This window comes from Chelon labrosus (assembly GCF_963514085.1).
Source record: "Chelon labrosus genome assembly, chromosome: 11".
NCBI classification, from domain to species: domain Eukaryota; kingdom Metazoa; phylum Chordata; class Actinopteri; order Mugiliformes; family Mugilidae; genus Chelon; species Chelon labrosus.
This window is the reverse complement of record NC_140344.1, coordinates 29,650,544-29,664,889: the sequence shown is the minus strand read 5'-3', so window position 1 is coordinate 29,664,889 and position 14,346 is coordinate 29,650,544. Positions and strand designations below refer to the sequence as shown.

Sequence of the window (14,346 nt, the reverse complement as noted above, 5' to 3'; positions counted from 1 at the left end):
AAATCTGCCATAAATGTCATAAATATTAACATTTCCGTCTCTCTATTATTGTATTTTTCAGACCTTAACTGTTATAACTCACAGGGTCATCTAGAGTTAATGGGCCAGTTCATTCATTCATTCATTCATTCATTCATGCCTCTATCTTGTTCCTTGTCTAACAGAACATACCTGAGTTCACTGCGTCGACACAGAAGCATAAACCTGGATTTATTCTGATCTGAGCCGTTAATGAATGAACAGAATCAAACTAACGTCCTTATAGCGCCACCTACAGGAGCAGAGTGACAATTAACTACAGAATAAATGAAAGTCTTCGTCTGGTCGTCCAGAAGCTCTGAAGAGTCAAAATGAGCAAAAATAAATCAATCAATTACACGTTGACTCATATTTTATTTTCCAAAATATGAACAAATACAAAGTAAATAATCAGATTAAATCACATGAAGGTTTTTATTATAAGAAGCAGAACGAGTTTGTTTCTGAGTTAAAACATTAAAAACACATCAGTCAAATGTTAAATATTTAAATGAAAACTCACAGAACATGAAAAAAATGCATATGTCCAAAAACATCCCCGTCGTCATGGTAACCAATAAAACAAAATAAAATAAAATGAGTCTGTGACAATCAACCAGTAAAATGTTTCTATTTTATTCTGGTCGACTGGTTCCACGTCCATCTTTGTTTCTGTTTCCGTCTCTAAACTCGACTCTGATCACTTCCTGTACAGACGCTTTTATTTTTGATCTTGTGTTTGGTGCTGACTGCATGTCTGTCTGTGTTCAACATGTGTGAGTCTGAACTGTGTTTTTGATCAATAAAAGGAACAAACTGCAGCTCTCGTCTTTTATTCTCAATCTAAACCCAACCAGGGAACGTCCAGATGGTTCTATTGTTACTAGAACCTTTGTGGTATTTCTCTAAACTCTTGGTCCAGTTCTAGTCAAGGGGTTGCTGAATGAGTTCAGAATGATATCATTGCTATCAGGGTGTTTTCTACTCTCTGATCTAGAAGATGTTTTAGTTCATCACTAATTAATCAGACACAATGTTACTGACACTGAAGTCTGACCTATCCTAGAGACCAGGGTCCATAGAGACCAGGGTCATAGAGACCAGGGTCCATAGAGACCAGGGTCATAGAGACCAGGGTCATAGAGACCAGGGTCCATAGAGACCGGGGTCATAGAGACCAGGGTCATAGAGACCAGAGTCCATAGAGAACAGGGTCATAGAGACCAGGGTCCATAGAGACCAGGGTCATAGAGACCAGAGTCCATAGAGACCAGGGTCATAGAGACCAGGGTCCATAGAGACCAGGGTCATAGAGACCAGAGTCCATAGAGACCAGAGTCCATGGAGACCAGGGTCATAGAGACCAGGGTCATAGAGACCAGAGTCCATAGAGACCAGGGTCCATAGAGACCAGGGTCCATAGAGACCAGGGTCATAGAGACCAGGGGTCTTTGGGTCTTTTCATCAGAGCCTCGCCTCCAGCAGCCTGGAGGATTTAAAGGACAAAGAGTTAAAAGCTGCTGAGACTAAACTACTCCAGGAAGAGGTTGGGGTCAAACTTCTCTCCAGTCTTTTCTAATTGACTTCAGACATAAAACGATTACTTTCAGGTCCTTTTATAAACCTCTGGCATGTCATTTAACCAGAATAACTGGAGTGTTAATACAAGAAGGTGAAACAACGAAGCAGGAAGTGACTGAAAACAAACCACCAGACTCGGAGAGGATAGAAGAACAAACCAGAACCAGAAAGAACCGGTCCATACATCAACATTAGGAGGAATTTCTACAGGTAGTGATCATCTAAGATGGTGTAAATACTGTACTTGAACTTCTACTTGAATAATTCTGTAAAACGTCCTCAGAGACAAACAGCCAATCAGATCTGATGTAGGCGGTGACGTCACAGCTCTGGTTCTGGTCCGGTCTGCCCGTTGAACCAGTCCAGGATCTCCTGCTTGTTGAGCTGCAGCCACCTGATGTTGGCCCTGGTCCTCTCCAGGGCCTGATCCACGGCCAGCGAGGCCGAGCCGAAGCCCAACGCTCGGTGCTCCTCCACGAACTCCTCCAGCTGCAACAGGAGTCACAACCGGTCACACAGAAGCTCCACATGTGAAGGAGAACCAGGAGGAGGTGTGTCATGAGGACGTACCTGCTGCAGTTCAGCCGGTGTGGAGAACCTCGCTGTGACTCCGGTGATGATCGAGGCGAAGGAGAAGGAGCCGACGCCGTATCTGAAGAAATAAATCACAGCAGGAAGTAACTTATGGAAACATCTACACACGTTCTGTGTTCGTTTGTCTTTACTCCGTCAACCAAGAATGTTCTGTAGATAACAACCAGTCAGGACGTTGTCTCTAACAGATCAGACTTTAAACAAGTGGAGTTTATACAGAAAGTGTCATTTAAATTACATCACGTAGGTGGAGCTAACCAGCTAGCCTCAGCCAACAGAGAACACACGCAGACAAACAGCCAAGTCATCGTGTCAGAGTTTCTTCTTCTGTTTCAATATTTCATCAAATCCTAAAACAGCTGACAACAAATGTAACTGATAAAGTTTAATTATCTTCTGTCCTTTAGAGTCTATCCACATGATTCTACATCAACTATGAACCACATGGTGACTGGACTGATAGAATCTTATTTCATACGTGGTCCTTTGCCTCCATCTAGTGGTCTAATGGTGGTCAGAATCAGAATCAGAAAAGACTTTATTGCCAAGCATGATCGTACATACAACCAATTTGCTTTGGTGTTGTTACGCCTAAAATAAAAAAAAATAAAAAATTAAATATAGAAACTATATTATAGAATAAATATAGAAACTTGCTCTCAGATATATAAAATATAAAAATACAACAAAATACAAAAATATATACACAGTATATATATGTATATTCCACCAGAACATTTACTGTGGGATGGTAGTGGGTTTGATGTGTTCATGGGGGGGGGCTTGGCATATCGGTACTACAGATAATGAACTCTCTAAACTCTTGGTCCAGTTCTAGAATAGGACTGCTTACTTCAGCGTCTCAGAGACACTCACTGTGTGAACATGTACTCCCACTGCTCCCTGATGAAGTCCCAGGCCAGATTCTGTCCCGCTCTGTTGGCGGCGACCGCCGTGATGACGGAGGTGGCGTCCTGTTTACGGATCATGGTGGAGTTTAAGGTGTAAGACAGATACCTGTGAAGGCAGAGGAGACAGGAAGTGATTAAAGCTTGGTCTATCTGAGCCCTTCACCCTAAAACCAGGTTTTAATAAAACCAAGAGCCCCCACCTCCTGAGCAGCTGTGTGTTGTTGGTGCAGGACAGAGCTGACATGAGTTTCTGGGCCTCGCTGGCCACAGAGGCGCTCTTAAACTGCGACCAAACAAACTCCCACTCGGCCTCGTCGCCCGTCGCCACGCCGCTGCAGTACACCACCGAGCGCAGGTTTGGATGGATCCTGACGGGACAAATACCTCATTACAATGAGAGAAGCTGTTCATGTCCTCTATGATCTCCTCACATAAACAGAGCTGTTTTAAAGTTTTAGCATGTTTCAGAATTTTCTACATTTCTTCATAAAAATGATTCAAAACATCAGATAATTTTCACACAAGTCCCGAAAGTAGACAAAGAGAACCTGATCTTTAAAGACCAGAGCCATAGAAGGCTTCTGTAGCTGGGTCAGACAGTTCAGAATCAGACTGATGCTCCTGTCCTCATAGAAATAAAGTGAATAAAGTCGACATACGGATTGTCCTCAGGTTTCTTCATCCACTGTTGGAACCAGGTGGAGCTCAGTGTCTGACACTCTGGTAGTCCGGTCCTGCAGGCCGTACGCAGAGCGTTCACCTGGTTATACCTGCACACGACGTTTAACAAAGATAACATGATGTCAGCTCATAAAGTCTGCAGTGATTCATGTGGATCTCATTGATCAGTGTGTACTCACTGGTCCATGTGTCCGTCAGGAACTCGGCTCCAGTCTGAAGTCATCTTCTTGAAGTGGAGGAAAAGCGGCGTCACCTGCTTCTGGATGTAGTCCTGAGGAAACACAGAGACACTGGTTCATCTGCAGCAGCTGAAACCCAAACTCATCCACGGCTGGACTCACCTGCATGGGCCGGTGGACGTCGGTTCGGTCCAGCATGAGCTCGTAGTACTGCAGATTATCCAGAGCAGACTGCCAGGGCATGAACTCTGTCTCCAGACTCAGGTAGGAGGTCGTCCTGAGAGCGAGGGTGGTGGAGACCAGCTGAGCTCTGTAGAGACCACAACAGACTGAATATGATGGATGTGTGGTGAGGTGGTAGTAGTTGATCATCTAAACAGAATCCATGGAGTCCACTCAGTCAAAGGCTGCACCCAAACAACAACAACAAACACTGAACGTTTAAAAGAAGAGAAAAGTTTCCTGGAGACAGCGTCAAGGAGAAACATCTTCCAGAGAGGGTTAGGGAGTTTATGGCAGCGTTGGATGACCAGAACATTTCTGGAGTAGAGAACACAAGGTACCAGCTACCCTCTCCACACTACATTAACTTTGACTGAAAGATTTATTGGACTGAATCCAGTCCACTCTAGGAGAAGACAAGGAAGACAAGGACAGACTTTAGGAAGCTACAGGAGACCAACTCTAGGAGAAGACAAGGACAGACTTTAGGAAGCTAGAGGAGACCAACTCTAGGAGAAGACAAGGAAGACAAGGACAGACTTGAGGAAGCTACAGGAGACCAACTCTAGGAGAAGACAAGGAAGACAAGGACAGACTTTAGGAAGCTACAGGAGACCAACTCTAGGAGAAGACAAGGAAGACAAGGACAGACTTTAGGAAGACACAGGAGACCAACTCTAGGAGAAGACAAGGAAGACAAGGACAGACTTTAGGAAGCTACAGGAGACCAACTCTAGGAGAAGACAAGGAAGACAAGGACAGACTTTAGGAAGACACAGGAGACCAACTCTAGGAGAAGACAAGGAAGACAAGGACAGACTTTAGGAAACTACAGGAGACCAACTCTAGGAGAAGAAAAGGAAGACAAGGACAGACTTTAGGAAACTACAGGAGACCAACTCTAGGAGAAGACAAGGAAGACAAGGACAGACTTTAGGAAGACACAGGAGACCAACTCTAGGACATTTAGGACCAGAGAGGGAGTTGCTGGCATGTGATTGGCTGATTAGATATTTGCCTTAACGAGTACCTAATGAATGGATTTGTGTTTCTGACCTGGCCAGATTAAAAGCATCGTCCACCAGCTGAGCTCTGTTGATCACAGGTATGACCTGAAACACAGACGGTGATTTTACAGCGGCAGTAAAACGTGAAGCTGATCTTCATCAGATGTTAACGTTTCTGACTGGACCTGGTGATCTGACATCAGCTGAGTGAAGAGACGATCCCAGTTTCCCAGGTTGTAGTTGACGCGGTAATATCCCGTAACGTTGACGTTGGCCAGAACCCACGAGGCAGCGCTGCTCCTCATGTCCAGGTTCACAGCTGACACAGAAACAGAATTATTATTCACAGAAATGAATCATTTAAACGTCTTATCGGTCGTTATTAAACCACACCTTGTTTTTCCAGCAGCCACCAGATGTCTCTCTGGACCTCTCCGGCCTTCATCCAGCGAACAGGAATCAGCCACTCATAGCTGTGGAGGGGGGCAAAGGGGCAAAGGTCAAAAACAACCTACAGTTCCTCCATCGTCCACTAGAGGCTCCACCAGAGTCAGTCTCCATAGAGCTCCATGTTCAACCACGTTTACAGCCTCCTACTGAGACAGTCCTGGTCTCTGGGGATGATTTACAGCAACAACAAGCTGGAAACTGAAAACATCATATAAATCAAAAAGTTTGCTGCCATTGTTATAAATTTACACCACGTTAATCTACAGGCAGTCAAGATTAAATGATAAAACAATGACTCTGTTTTAACCACCTGTCACTGTGACCTCAGTCTGACAGTAGTCTGGAGAATCAGGAAGTGAATAAAACAACAATAACACTGTGGAAAGCAAGCATAATCTGAAGTGTGGCTGTAGTGAATGGTTGTGTCCTGCAGAGGGCAGTGATACGCCCTGACAGCGATGTTAGATGAATGAATAAAACAGAGACGACTGAACGACGCTGTGCTGGACTGTATTGATCTTTGGTTTGATCTGTTGCATTAATAATAACCTAGATTTGCCTGAAGCTGCATATTTGTCCTCTCTCATGTTAATAAGAGGATTAAAGAAATGAGTCAAAACTGGTGATCAGCTCCAAAAATACTGATCACACCACATGATAAATATTAAACATCATGACATTTATTATCTGCTTTAGTTTCTTTTCAGATTCAGGACAGTAATAAAACTGTAGTGATCCCCAAACTACCTGTCAGTATTTAAATCAGCTCCACCTTTACTGACGTGATCACATCATATAAATAAAATCTAACACAATACCTAACGACTTATTTGCACAGAATTAAAATCATAAATGACTAAAGTGACCTGATGTCTCCAGGTAACACTAGTCCCATGTGAATGGAGCTATCGTTAGACATCGTTCTTTCTACATGTTTCCTCTGGACGTACTTGTACGGTGACTCGACCGTGACGTCCGACTCTGGATCCAGCAGGAAGTGATTCTGGGATACCGTCCCCGTGGTCGTATCTATGGTAACCACAGGGAAGCCCATCTGAAGCACCCACGGGTCCATGATGTCATCAACAGGATGAGGAAGTGAAACATTACTGTCGTCCACCGCCTGAAGGAACAATCAGACTCATTACCCAGAGTCACTAACGCTGTGTCTGATTAATTAGTGATAAACTAAAACATCTTCTAGATCAGATAGTAGAAAACACCCTGATAGCAATGATATCATTCTGAACTCATTCAGCAACCCCTTGACTAGAACTGGACCAAGAGTTTAGAGAAATACCACAAAGGTTCTAGTAACAATAGAACCAGGCCCACTCTCCATCCGGACATGTGGAGAACCAAAGAACCCAAAGTGTTCCACGTTGGGTTTTTACCTCTTGAAAGTGAATCTGGCTACAAAATCCTACTGATTCCACTACAGGAGGCAACGTACACACAATTCAACCTCTGGACATTTTATTTATCCTGGACATCATCACATTCTACCATTGTGATCATTATACAATCCAGAAGAAGATGGAGATTTCCTCCATGTTGTTCACACATGTATCTCCCCAGGGAAACCAGTCACCAAGGCATGCTACATACTCTTATTGTTTTAACTAAAACTTTTAAATCAGTAACAAAACACACTTGGACAGTTTTATAGGGTTAAAGGCTGATCCTTTAGACATATGAGCCTGTCGTATGACCAGCTGACTACAGAACATTGTGCTGGACCCGGTACCAGTATCTTACCATCCGTAGATGTTTCCACAAGTCACTTCCGACTGTGTTACTGTAGGCAAAGTGGTCGAGGTAACTCTGCAGACAAAATGAAAACACCGTCAGTTTCAGCTCCTTCACATCAAAACGTAAATATCATCATGTTATTACATTAAACTTACACTGAGTCCCTGGACGAAGACGGGCTCAGACAGGAAGTCAGAGAGCATCCTCAGCACTGCTGCACCCTGAGAGGCCACGGACAGAAAGAGGCGGCCAATCAGAAAACACTAAATATATGAAAATATACTATACAGTGTAGATGAACATTAGTGAGGTGGTTGTGGTTGAACAGTTCCCTCTTGTGGTATTCACCACCTTCCATGTGCAAATTAAAGCTCATCAACTGTGGTGTGATCGCTGACAGTCTCAGAAATGGTGAAGGCTTTACATTTCCTACATCAAGTTAGCCATCCGTTAGCTACCTGTTAGCTTTGGAGGTTTCTAGACGCCTATATTTGCTGAATTTTTGGGGTACAACACGTTTCTTTTCCATTTGACGTTTAATTTAAGGTGGCGTAACTACTGCTGATTCATCACCAGCCTGGAAACGCTGGAAGTTTGACCTGGAGACGCTTTGTTTAGGATTCAACTCCACGTCTATGACTACTACTCTCCTGTCTATCACCACATTAAGCCCCACCCACACGATCTGATTGGCCCAGCAGATCTTGGCAGGAGCAGGAGAGACTCTGAACAACTTTACTAGAAGAAAAAACTGTATGTGGAGGAGGTTTGTTTGGCCTCCAGGCTACTTTGATCGTCTACTTTAATAGTTTGAACTGTTGAGTTGTATATAAAAACATGTTTTGTGAGTTCAACAGAAAGTTTGAGACAAATCTGAAGGAGCTCCCTCCAGATGCTCCTGAGACATCGAGGTCACAAGAATGAGACATACGACCGTTAAACTCAGTTCTAGCCGGTACGTATTGATCCTCTATGTCCACCTTGCTGTATGAGATGACATCAAACTGCTCAGTGATCTGCTCCGGCAGGAAGATGTCGTCTTCTTGAGAGGACAGAGGATGAGACGACGTCAAGGCATCAACTGCAAACACTCTGTGGACGTCATCGAGCACGATCAAGTCTTTCTGGAGCAAACAGACCGACAGCAGCGAGTTAATAAGACGTCTGACCACGGCAGATTTTAATGTCAGTGAATGCAGCATGGTGTTCTCATCAGTGTTAAGACTGGTAATAAAGACCATGACTATAAATATTCATTCATTCATTCATTCTGTGACTCAGACGCAGTCAGTGAGCTAACTCTGAAGTTAAAGAAGACTCATCTAAGAACTTTTTACACTTTATTAAAAGAGGAAAACTCTGATTATTATTTAATTTAAAGACAACATATAAATTTCACTGCTACTGTCAGTTTGACTTAATGTAATAATTAAAAGTTGACAAAAATTACTAAAACTATAAAAGATAAAAATGTCTAAAATGACAAAGACTTAATCAAAAATGGCCGTCAACATTAACACTGATGTTCTATAGCATAGTCTGTATATAAATATGGACACCACGTCTCCTCTTCCTCTCATTGGTCAAACTGACTCTATGTTCCCGGGGATACGGGCGGCGCCATCTTGTGAGTTTGGATCCAGAGTCTGATCAGTACGGTCTGAGGGCGGAGCCACGTGGAGCCGTGATATTGATGCCCCGCCCACACTTCCTCCAGACTCACTCATGTTTTAGTTTAATTAATACTACGCTCTGCTCTACCTCCACCTGGTACAAGGACATGATGGATTATACTCTGGACTTATTCATTACATCTTTTTTTACAATGCTTTACAGAGTGGTTGGCATGGCAGCTGGTGGTTGCCATGATGTCACATCCTGTTTCTGTAGTGTCAAATAACTAAAATTAAATTATCCAAAAGAGTGACTCTTGAACATTCATCAACATTATACTAACTACCTAAAATGACAGAAACCATCCTTGAAAATAAATATATTTGACGTATATTTTAGTGTTTCAGTTTGGCCCAAGCCCCGCCCACTAACATGGAGGGGGTGGAGCTAATGATATGATGATATGTTCATCTTTATACGGTCTATGTTCTCACCACGTTCCACGTAGGCTCAGCGTGGTCCGCCCCCAGGTACGACACAAACGTAGCAAAGCCCTCGTTCAACCAGACCTCGTTCCACCAGCGCAGCGTCACCAGGTTCCCAAACCACTGCAACGCACACACATGGCATCAGCCGGCGAGCTGACTGATCAACCAGCAAAACATCAAGAGACACAAACAGAGTTCACCATGTGAGCTAATTCATGAGCAATGATGGTGGCCGTGGTCTCTTTGTTCCTGTTGGAGGAGGTCACGGGGTCAAAGAGGAGGTTGGTTTCTCTGTACGTCACCAGACCCCAGTTCTCCATGGCACCGAAATAAAAGTCTGGGAGAGCGATCTGATCTGTGAGGAGGACACAAGGTTTTAGCTGTTAATATAACTATCAACACGAAAAATCGGGTTTATATAACATCACTTCACAGGGTCCAGCAGCGCAAATTATTTTATAACCTGTTGTTGTTTTTTAGTTTGGTATTTTTTGACCTCTTTTAGTTTTTTTTTTTAATTATTCTGGATCACCTTTTTGTTGGATTAACGTCCACTGGCTTTTGTTTGTTAGATTTTGAAATTTGTTATTTCATCCAGTCTTACTTCCTCGTGTGACAAACCTGTCAAATCTGAACTACACAAACGCCCATGAATTAAGGTTAAAGATGAACTGAATGGAAAGAGGAGACTCACCTGACTTGTTCAGAGGGTAGGAGATGTTATAGTACGACTGGAAGAAGTCCAGGACGGGTCCGGTCACATTGAGGGCATAGTCTCCCTGTCCCAGCTCAATGGCCTTCCTACGAGCCCAGATACGGACCTGACCACACAAATTCTTGTGTGAATTATTTTTCACTATGAATAAATGTAGTGATTCAAACAACTGACCCTTTGTTGACCTCCTGATTGGTCCGCTGACCACCAATCAGAAGGATTTTACGCTTTGTCAAGGGCTGACTTCTAGTTTTACTGTTGCTAGGGTAGAGAAACTATATCCATGTGGTTAGCAACCATGCTAACGTTAGCTGACACAGGAAAAATGTTTTTTCACCAGTTTTCAGTTTTTCTGTTTGTTTGTTTCCTCCGATGTAGCTGACTGCATCTTTTTCTTGTTTTTGTAGAGTCACCATTACGGATTTACGTCTACAAGTTTCTTTCGGACTTGATGCCATAGGACTTTTTGATAGGAGCCTTCTGGTTGGTCGTTAGCAGACTAATCAGATGGCCAACAAAGGGTCAGTTAGTGAAATATATTCAGAATAAAACATTAATTTGAAGTTCTGTAATTAATAAAACATTAAGAATATGAAGATGTCACGTCTCAGACAGTTACCAGAGTGTCTCCCCGTGTGGCTTTCAGGTGTGAATAGTCAGAGATGACGATCGCCAGCAGGTAAGTGGACATTTTCTTTGTCGGCTCAAACCTGGTTTGTGTCACATCTTGTCCGTCAATGGTGGTGTTAACAATATCTGAGGAAGACGAGGAAGATGAGGAAGATGAGGAACATGAGGAACATGAGGAGGATGCAGACTAACAGACATGACATGTTTTCCTGTATCTCCCGTCAATCATCTACAACTGATTCTGGTCAGTCATGTAGTTGGGACTCTGACCTGTTTCCATGCCGTTAGACAAGGCTACGGTTCCAGGCGGGTGGATGAGAGTTATATGAAACACAGCCTTCATAGCTGGCTCATCAAAACAAGGAAAGGTCTTCCTGGCATGAGTTGGATGCATCTGAGAGGTGGCGACAATCCTGTGACCGATAAAATGTTTTGAACAAAGTGTCGAGAGCTGAGATTCACCCATCAAAGAAGATCTAAACACAGAACTTACTTTCGGACTCCGTCCTCCTCATATTCACTCCGGTAAAAGCCGGCCAAGTCGTCGGCCAGTTCTCCGGTGAACTCGGTGTACAGCTGATACCTTTGTCCTTTAAGCAATTTACCGTTCAACTCAATGACCAGATACTGAGTCTTAGGCTGCAGCCAGGAAAACTTAATACTGGGAGCAGACCAACCATCTTCAGGAGGAAGATCTGATGAGGAAAAGAGACGTGTTCAACCTGAGTGAATATAAGAAAGTCATCTGCAAACAGTCACATTTCATCAGCCAGCAGCCTTTCATTACTCTTTCAGTTTAGGACTCTTAAATAACCAAACAATCTTTTAATAAAATAAAGTCTGAGAGACTGACATCATCATGAACATCAGCAGTTGCTGAAGAAAAAGTTTGTTTGCATTGCTGATTGTTTTTCTGTTTAAGACACGAGAAGCAAAAGCTGAACCAAACTCATCTGGACCAGAAGACGTTTCCTCCAAGTGTTCAGCTCTAAATGTCTGGTGGGGAGTTCAGGTGTTTATCACCTGAAGGTCACATGACTAGAGTCTGGTAATGACCTCATACTCACCTGTTCCTGTCTCCAATCAATGGTTCTCTGATGATCCATTAATGTCCAGAGACTCCAGACTAAAGGCGTCAATCAAACTTGTTGAGGACAGATGTTCAGACAGTTTGATGTTTTCCTTACTCCTCTTTCAAACCATCTGTCTTCTCTGGATAAAATGTGGACGTTGTTGTCCTTTGTCCTTTGGGTTTGTAAATGGGTCATTACTGGGTTTAAAGTGTTTACTAAAACTTCTCCAGAGTTTCTCACATAGTCCTGCCCATGGGCGAGGACAGTGTTTTTCCTTTTGTTGTTAAAGAAGTGAATTATGTGGCAGTTTCATACGAACCATGTGAGTGTGTTAACTAAATGAATGGATGCATCCAGACTCTACCTTTACATGAGTGTGTGCTGTACCTGCATCAACCAGCCTGGCGATGTGTGAGTTGTTCAACTTGGTGTAGTTGAGTTTGTTGGAGTGGATCAGAATCAGATCGGTTTCTTCTACGCACTCGAACTGTACGACAGAATGTCCTGATGGATATAAATGGACAAAAAGCCTGAACGTTAAGTCAAGGTTGAAGCATCTTATTAAAAACTAAAAGAGAAAATAAATGTTTAACCAGAGGAGCTCCGTCTAAACCGGCCCCAAACATTCCTTCTCCACCATGCACCCACTCCACTGTCATACTGGAATCTGATAACGCTCCAGTTGGATTTCATTTCAACATTATCACCTGGACAATCCTCCAACCAATCACAGCGACTGAATATGTGACATTAAGTGATTGAGGCGTCCTCCACAAATGCCTCTATCGCTGTTAACTGTTCGTGATCGTGAACTCTGCAGCCACTTTGTTGTAAACTCCTCTGCGCTAAGACAACGTCTATGACAGCTGTTACTCTTCTGTCCATCACCACACTAAGCCCCACCCACACAATCTGATTGGTCCTGCAGGTCTTTGCAGGACCATTCTGGTCTAGTTCTAGTTCAGTGTGAAGATAAGAAGACATTTTATCAAGTCCTCATTGTCCAGACTGGTTAATGTGGCCACGAATCTCCAGCAGGAATCCATCCAGAAGGTTTCACTGCAGGACGAGGCCTTGGACACCTTCAACGTCCTTTTAACTGAGGACACTTCTGTACCTTTTATTAAGTAGGACTCTGAGTGGACGACTTTGTGACATTGGTACATAAAGAAGTTTAATCACCTGTGAAAATGTAGAGGCCGGTGTTTGGGTCACGGCTGAGACGAGGCCACAGGGTGATGGTGTAGAACTCAGGGACCAAAGCCGTGGGGAGACGATGCCTGAAGTCAACAAGCATCAAAAATGAGAAGAACCATACTGTGAAGGTTCTCAGTCCTCCAAAAAAACCTGAAACTGTTTCTAGAAGACTTTTGCTCCAAGTCTTTAGCTCTACATGACTGGTGGGGAGTTTAGGTTTAATAATTCATAGTGATGTCAGTGCATCATCTCAGTCCAGTTTTATAGAAGACACATGTGTTAGTGTTTGAGTCTCTGAGCCAGGGTTAAAGGTCAGCTCTGGACCTCCTGTAGTTTGTGCTCATCATAAATGTAAAGCTGAGTCTTAGGACTTCACAGGAGCATCCATTCCCTTAATGCTAAGCTAAACCTACTCGTCCTGCACTGGCTCTGAGACATATCTACCACAGAGCAGTCAGACCATGTCCTACCTGTCCCAGGGAGCCGTGTCATCGTCTCCTGTCAGGGCCAGAGTCCACAACGTGACGATGGTGGTGATGGCGGCCACCGCTAAGACCGTGCTCACAATGAAGAGTTTACTGACTCGGCAGCTTCCCCCCATCACAAAGAAAAAGACGAATCCTGACTGAACCACTGAGCCATGAACCCGGCACCAGTCCTCAGCTCGTCTGATTAAAGGTCCCCTCCACAATCATGTCCCGTCCCACTCTGTAATAAACGGGTGATATATGAGGACAGCTATCATGGGAATGGTGCGACTATAAACTATGTGATAGATTATCTGCAGTCATGTTTTAGTGCATGTTCACATATCAGTCATAAAACTCTGAGAATTCACACGCCTGTGACGTGAACATTTTATAATGTCTCTGTGTCCAAGGGTCAAACCTCCAGCTCCGTAAATCTGTTTGCAGACATGGACGCTGAGATCGCCTCTGTTTACTGTCCACCTGTTTATTTGACCGTGGGTTACTTCTTGTAATTCAAACAGTTAAGGTTCAAATGTGTTCAGACCATAAATCTTAATAAAATTCAAAGAGATTAAAACATTCACACGAGTTATTTTGTCCAAACCTCAAATATAATAATGTAAAATAATCATAAGGAGAAGGCACACATGTTGACATTTGAGAAGCTAGACAATCTGTCAGTCAACTGATCAGTCGACTGAGGAGTTACATGTTTGCTAATGAAGCTTAGTTTAACTTAGTTTAAATGAACAGGTAAATATTGA

General features: G+C 43.4%; 1 protein-coding gene across 1 annotated transcript; it reads right to left on the bottom strand.

The window, feature by feature from the left end:
- Positions 1 to 1,405: 1,405 nt before the first annotated feature.
- On the bottom strand, positions 1,406 to 14,111 carry LOC311495327 (aminopeptidase Ey-like). The gene is made up of 23 exons (XM_084554739.1): positions 13,583 to 14,111; positions 13,098 to 13,195; positions 12,303 to 12,419; positions 11,336 to 11,537; positions 11,113 to 11,255; positions 10,832 to 10,968; positions 10,192 to 10,318; positions 9,698 to 9,852; positions 9,504 to 9,617; positions 8,376 to 8,519; positions 7,551 to 7,616; positions 7,402 to 7,467; positions 6,594 to 6,766; positions 5,587 to 5,666; positions 5,379 to 5,512; positions 5,243 to 5,298; positions 4,127 to 4,274; positions 3,965 to 4,056; positions 3,764 to 3,874; positions 3,305 to 3,472; positions 3,070 to 3,210; positions 2,170 to 2,251; positions 1,406 to 2,088 (listed from the first exon to the last, which is right to left on the bottom strand). Exons 1-23 carry the CDS (start codon positions 13,711 to 13,713, stop codon positions 1,921 to 1,923), a joined length of 2,853 nt encoding a protein of 950 aa, XP_084410865.1. The 5' UTR covers positions 13,714 to 14,111; the 3' UTR covers positions 1,406 to 1,920.
- Between the last annotated feature and the right edge of the window lie 235 nt (positions 14,112 to 14,346).

Bases quoted from the DNA above. Each gene is read 5' to 3' on its own strand.
- LOC311495327 (XM_084554739.1), bottom strand. From the start codon at position 13,713: ATGGGGGGAAGCTGCCGAGTCAGTAAACTCTTCATTGTGAGCACGGTC. The intron at 11,538-12,302 runs GTACAGCACACA...TTTCCTCATCAG, and splicing joins CGCCAGGCTGGTTGATGCAG to ATCTTCCTCCTGAAGATGGT. The intron at 2,252-3,069 runs GTGAGTGTCTCT...TTATTTCTTCAG, and splicing joins TGGGAGTACATGTTCACACA to ATACGGCGTCGGCTCCTTCT.